At 38.7% G+C, this 5,976-nt stretch overlaps 1 protein-coding gene across 1 annotated transcript in view; it reads left to right on the top strand.

The window, feature by feature from the left end:
- The first annotated feature begins 1,504 nt into the window (after positions 1 to 1,504).
- TMEM59 (transmembrane protein 59) overlaps positions 1,505 to 5,976 on the top strand; it is a 6,163-nt gene continuing 1,691 nt past the window's right edge. Inside the window, exons 1-6 of the mRNA XM_009319836.1 lie at positions 1,505 to 1,646; positions 3,750 to 3,844; positions 4,045 to 4,197; positions 4,481 to 4,565; positions 4,878 to 4,962; positions 5,760 to 5,868. Of these exons, the coding sequence (XP_009318111.1) occupies positions 1,505 to 1,646; positions 3,750 to 3,844; positions 4,045 to 4,197; positions 4,481 to 4,565; positions 4,878 to 4,962; positions 5,760 to 5,868 (669 nt within the window). The remainder of the gene's footprint in view (positions 1,647 to 3,749; positions 3,845 to 4,044; positions 4,198 to 4,480; positions 4,566 to 4,877; positions 4,963 to 5,759; positions 5,869 to 5,976) is intronic.

Here is a 5,976-nt window from a genome sequence, read left to right as displayed (position 1 = left end):
TTACATCTGTACTTATGGCATGTTTTGGTGTCTTCGTGTGATGATAGTGAGGAGAAATAATTAAACTTGAGAAGTTAGGACTAAACATTATGCTAGTATATTTTCATACTGTTCTGGTGCAATGCTTTTGTTTCTATTAAAGGACTCTTTCAAGTTCAGGGAAAGCTGATAATTCTGTGATTTTTGCCGTACTTTTGAATTCTTTATTGTGTGATGTTGGAGCTATTGAATAATACACTCATCTCTTCCTTTACATTTAGTCTTTGTTCCGTTTGTCACAAAACTACCAGCTGAATTGAAGGAAATTGTTTTAGTTGTCATGGAAAGTAAGACAAGCTTCATTGAGACTTCCATGGAAGACTGCCGTAGAAATCTGTCTGCTAAAGCTAATTCTGTCTGGATAACAAATTACAAAACATGTTTTCTGCAACAACATAACTATCTTAGCCGCCTTGTCAGTGTTGTTAGAGTTAAGTTTTAATTTACATTCACAGTTTTCTACTTTTGTGCCTTTAAAGCATGTGAACTTTTGCTTTCAGAGACAAACAATGGGTTAATTTACAATAGTTAATTTACAATAATTTACAATAGTTAATTTACAATAGGTTATACAGAAGGTGTGGTATGTTTGGCTTTTGTTAATTCAGAATCCGTTTTCCACCTGTACAGCAACTGGCTGCAGTCATTTGAGTGGTTATGTGGTTAGTGGTATTGATGGGTCTGATTCATGATAGAGTGTGACCATAAGTACGAGTGCTCACGTAATAGAGGCAGTCTTTAGTTCTGCAACATGGAGAGCACTGTGTGTAGAAAGCGCACGCCCATCCCTTTGGTATAGCGGACAGAAGAAATACTAGGTATAGGGGTTCTATGTTTGCATAATTTTAATAGTTGCAGTGAGGAAGCACCTTGCCCCTTCAGTTCAATATAATAAATAAAAATGTGTATTTGTGGAACTGGTTTGGCAAATTACCAGTACCCTGGTTAACTGCTTTAGTACATCAGAAGATAATCTCTTATTTTGACAATTCTGTTATAGTTCTGTTTAGAGTCTGATAGATACACTGTAATACGCTGTCAAAATTAGGCTTTTTTTTGTCCTCTCCTGTTGGGTTCTACTGTCTAAGTTCTGAGATCGAAGACTGTCTACTCTTTGTAGGGTTAAATGTCAGTAAATCTTTTACAGCTGTATCTCTTACTTTTAAAAGCAACACTTTTTAAAAAAATGCGGTGCAACTTTGCTTGTGAGTTGTAGGACTGGAATTACAAAATAGAATTTGCTGTTCCAGGTCTGCCCCACCACAGAATTAAGAGATCTGTTTGAAATAAATCAATAGTTATATTACAGTGTTAAAGAGCTGTAGCTTGGTTTTATTTCAGATGATCCGGAGTGTCACCGTTAGCTGGCTTCTAGGTCTAATGGAGGGAAGGAGGATGGTGCTCTGGCTTTTTATAGCACTTCCAAAAAAAAAAAATTGTTTGCTTTCTGACAATTTATTCTTGAATGGAGGGATGCAAGCCTTTCCTTGTGCCTTCCCAGGAAGAGGAACTGTACGCGTGCCAGCGAGGCTGCAGACTGTTTTCCATTTGTCAGTTTGTGGACGATGGCATTGATTTGAATCGAACCAAACTGGAATGCGACTCTGGTAAGACTTCAATACTCCTTCAACATCCCGTAATACAGAGGCATAACAGAGGGGAGAGCAGGAACGTCTGAAACGGGGTTGTTAAATTGGTGGGATTACTTAAGTTGCTTTCTGGTTTTGTTTAACAACTTCTTAAAGTTTGCGTACAGGATATAAAAAAAAAATCTTAGGGTAAGGTGATCTGTTCTCTGCGAGTTTCTCCTTATCTGGTCCTTAGTGTTGCTATTTTCCTGAATTTCTTAAGTATCATCACTCTCTGTAAATAAATTAGAAATACTTCGTTTTACTATAAACAGTTTGTCATAGAAAGCACAAAATGGCTGGGAAAAAAATCCAGTCAGATTAACACTTTTCCTTTAATAATTCCATGCGATAATCACTCCCATTTATAATTCCTGACAAGCTTGTATATAAAAGTGAATTGTTCAGACAGAGTAAGAACAGAGATCTTAATGTGCTGTCTGCCTTGTAACTTGTGGTCTAGGCTACATCCTGAGGTTTACTTACAGCTAAACTCTTTGGGATGAGGTACGTGTTTTGTTTGAAATAGGCCATTCAATACTTGTGACTAGTTCTCTCGAATTATCTGTGTTAGAGCAAAAATTTCATAGTGAAGATGAAATATGTGTACTATAGGCCAATTAATATTGTTTTGGAATTGTATAGAACTTTCATCAAATAGTATTGAGGCAGCTGATGCACAGTTTTATTCAGGGATTAAGTGGGACATAACCACCCAAAGCAGGAAAGGTAGGAGCTCTCTGTCTATATTTCCAATACAATTAAGCACCAAGCCAGCACTCAAAGGAGACTTTTATCCTCTCAGTAGCTCATAAAAACAAGAGGGCTAGTGGCTAGCTCAGAGAGCTGATGGAAGGTACACACATAGAAAGCCTGACATGCAAAGATGCTAATGTGATACAAAACTGCATTAAATACTCTAGAAATGGGCTAATGCTCTAGTCTGTCATACACTGTGTATAGCTGTGATACAGCACATCAATCTACTTGTCAAACCACACATGAACGAGTGCCATAAAAAAGAGTAATGTAGCAATAGACCACATGTAGAGGTAATTGAACAGTTGCTTACTTTCTGGTTTAACTCTCCTTCCTGAGGCTGTTGTCTTTTGCTGGCTTATGTTCTGTAATCTGTTACACTGGTTGGTGCCCTGACTAAGTATTCTGTGCTTGGCAAGATGCATCTTGGCTGATCTGCTCAATTCTGTCTTCTGATGCTTCTTTCTGCCTACAAACACTAGTTTGGTGGCAGTTTTACCATAGAATTGCTGTTCAGGTGCTATGAGCTGCATACTCAAATGCTCAGCTGCTGATGCCATGCTGTTCTTACTTGTTCCTGTGGAAAACTGGGAGAGCTACTGTCCTCTGTGTTGCTACTTCGTTTGAGTCTTTAGTTCAGGTAGTACTGCAACATTGTCCACCTAAGCTTTAGTGTTTTGGAGAAGAGCTATGCCCAGTATCTCCATGGGCAGAATAACGTAAATTATTTTCTCTGAATAATTTCATTTCTTGGTCTTTATGGTCTCTAGTGAACAATTAATAGAAGCTTTCTGTAAAACAAAGAGCTGACTTCATTTTTCATTTAAAAAAAAAATCCATAATACTTTCAATGCAGTTTCTGTACTCCTCACACTAGCAGGAAAACGCTCCCTTGGTTTTCCTGTGATACCATGACTTCTGCTGTTACCTCTAAGGGATTTAATGGACTGATGGTCCTTCTTTTTAGGATTCCAGCTCTGTTCTCTGAGGTAAAAAATCACGTTTACGTGATGTGTAGAGGAAAAACTGTAGTGGTAGTGGGAGGATCAATGAGAACTTGCATCCCTGAGTTTGTCCAGAGTAACGTTTCTGATCAGTTGCATTAAGATTTCAACTACCTCATCTGTCTAAGCTCTGATTCCTTAAACTTCATAAGGCCTCAGAGCAAATGCTACCCTTGGAGTGATTGCCATATTTTTCCCTGCAAATGGGATTGTCAATCTTTTAACTGCTGCTTTGTTTCTGATCCAACTTATACTGAAAATGTTTTCTTAACTAAAATGCAGAATTTATCTTCTCATTTGGGGAACTTCTTCCTTGCAGCCTGTACTGAAGCATACTCCCAATCTGATGAACAATATGCTTGCCATCTTGGATGCCAGAACCAATTGCCATTTGCTGAGTTAAGGCAAGAGCAAGTAAGTAGATGACATGTTTTTCAAATACCACCTACTTGTTTTCTGTTCAGCGTGTCTTCTCTTTTTAAAATTTCTTCAAATGGAAAATAAATATTCCTAAGGACTGAAATCTAGACATGGGGCGAGGGGTTAGCAAGAACAGGACTTCTGTCCTTTCCGTATAAAAACAAATGGAAAACCAGTTAATGTTATGTTTGCAGTTAATGTCCCTGATGCCAAGAATTCACCTCCTCTTTCCTCTGACACTGGTGAGATCATTCTGGAGTGACATGATGGATTCGGCTCAGAGCTTCATAACATCCTCATGGACTTTCTACCTTCAAGCAGATGATGGCAAAATTGTCATATTCCAGGTGCTTGCCTTTTTCGTTGAGATTAAGGAGTCCTGGCTGCTGAATGTTTAACTCTGCTCCTTCCAGTCACAGAAAAGACTGTGGAGCACTATCAGAAGTGTTTAGTTTTTTATAGTATTTCACTGCCTTTAGGGCCAGTGCAGGGGAGGGGGGGTAGGGCAATCCAACTTATCTGAATGGTGGATGTCTTGAGGTTAACTTCCATGTTAGTTCTGAAAATGTAAATGATTACGATCAGTGGTAGCCTGCTAGCAAGATCTCCTAATTCCTTATTTTGTTTTAGTCAAAGCCAGAAGTACAGTATGTTCCACAGCTTGATCAGGAAACTGGAGATACAAGAGGATCCTTGTCGCTGAGTAAAACAGCCTGTAAGTTTTTCTTTGTGCTTTGGAAGAGCAAATGCAAACATTCCCTGTCATGCAAAAAAAAAAAAAAAGTTGCAGGTGGCACATGAAAGCAAACTTTTAGAAAGCTGAACTATAATTGTTTGCCATGCAGACTGCACTATGTACACTTAGCAAAGTCTACGGCAGAAACTAAGCTCTGCTGGAAATAGAAACATGCAAGCTAGGGCCATTTTAAAAGCTTCCTTTTATGCTCTCTGTATAGACAAACTGTGTGGTGTTTGGGTCTTCTCTTTTATTGCTTTCCTGACTGCTGTTTCTGCTGTTGTATTTCAGCAGACCTACGTCCAGGAAGTTCACAGACATACCGAGGACTTTTTGAAGAGCGAGAAAATGACAGCTTTTTCAAGTGTCTTTCCATGTATGTATATTTTAGAATGTCCATACCTACTAAGGAGGATGGCCTTTCCTGTGTGTGTATGGGGGCACAGTTGTAAGATCTCAAAGTGCTACAAGTCTGTGCTACAAGCACATCTAGGTTCAGGATGCGTAGCAGTTAAAATTGTGTGTTTTACTGTTTGTTATTGCTACTTTTCCATGCTGGCCCCATGTTATTTGCAGGCTATTCTGCCAACTTTGATTCTCCTTTCCATTTCAAATGAACATCATATTGATAATTTCCTACACTGTTTTTTGAGTGTGTTCTGTGAACTGTTTAATCAATACTGTGTTTTGCCTGTTCTTTAGCTCTGGTTATGTTTCAGGGCAAAGCACTTGTTTTGGGATTGTCTGATATGAAAGACACTGTTGTGTCTCATTTCCAGGCTGAAAATACCCAGTATATCTTTATAAAAGCTTTGCTGAAGATGAGCATGTTGGTTCTTCTTTCCCTTACTCTGATTACTTTCTCCTTAAAAGTTTACACATGAAGGATCAGTGAATTGCACCCCGAATGCGTAACAGAAAAATCTTATTCAAACTGTAAGTGGGAGGATGCTTAGGGCGGAATAAACAGAATCCAGCAAGTCTTTTGTGTCTTTCAAGTCAGATACTAAATAGGCGTTAGAGTACCCAGGAGTCTGAAGTGGGCCTTGTGGTTGGAAGAGCTATAGACTAGTGGATCAGGAGGAACAGCAGTCAAAATTGAGCTGAACTTTTTAGAGGGTCCATTGTCTTGTATTCACTATATGAAATGTAGTAACATTCTTTTCATTTCAGAAATTCCAGCTGGATTTTAACCACTACACTCGTCCTGTCAGTGTTGGTGCTGCTCTGGATTTGTTGCGCAACTGTAGCTACAGCTGTAGAGCAATATGTTCCATCTGAGGTAACTCTGTTTTATAACTTACAATATTTTGAATTTATTCATTATATTACTTTTATGTTACAGCTGTCTAGAGACTAAGAAACATTTGGGGGGAGGTTCAGCTAGAAA

This window comes from Pygoscelis adeliae, unplaced genomic scaffold (genome assembly GCF_000699105.1).
Source record: "Pygoscelis adeliae isolate BGI_AS28 unplaced genomic scaffold, ASM69910v1 Scaffold181, whole genome shotgun sequence".
NCBI lineage: Eukaryota > Metazoa > Chordata > Aves > Sphenisciformes > Spheniscidae > Pygoscelis > Pygoscelis adeliae.
Note: the sequence above shows the minus strand (reverse complement) of the source record. Positions and strands in the feature narration are given on the sequence as shown.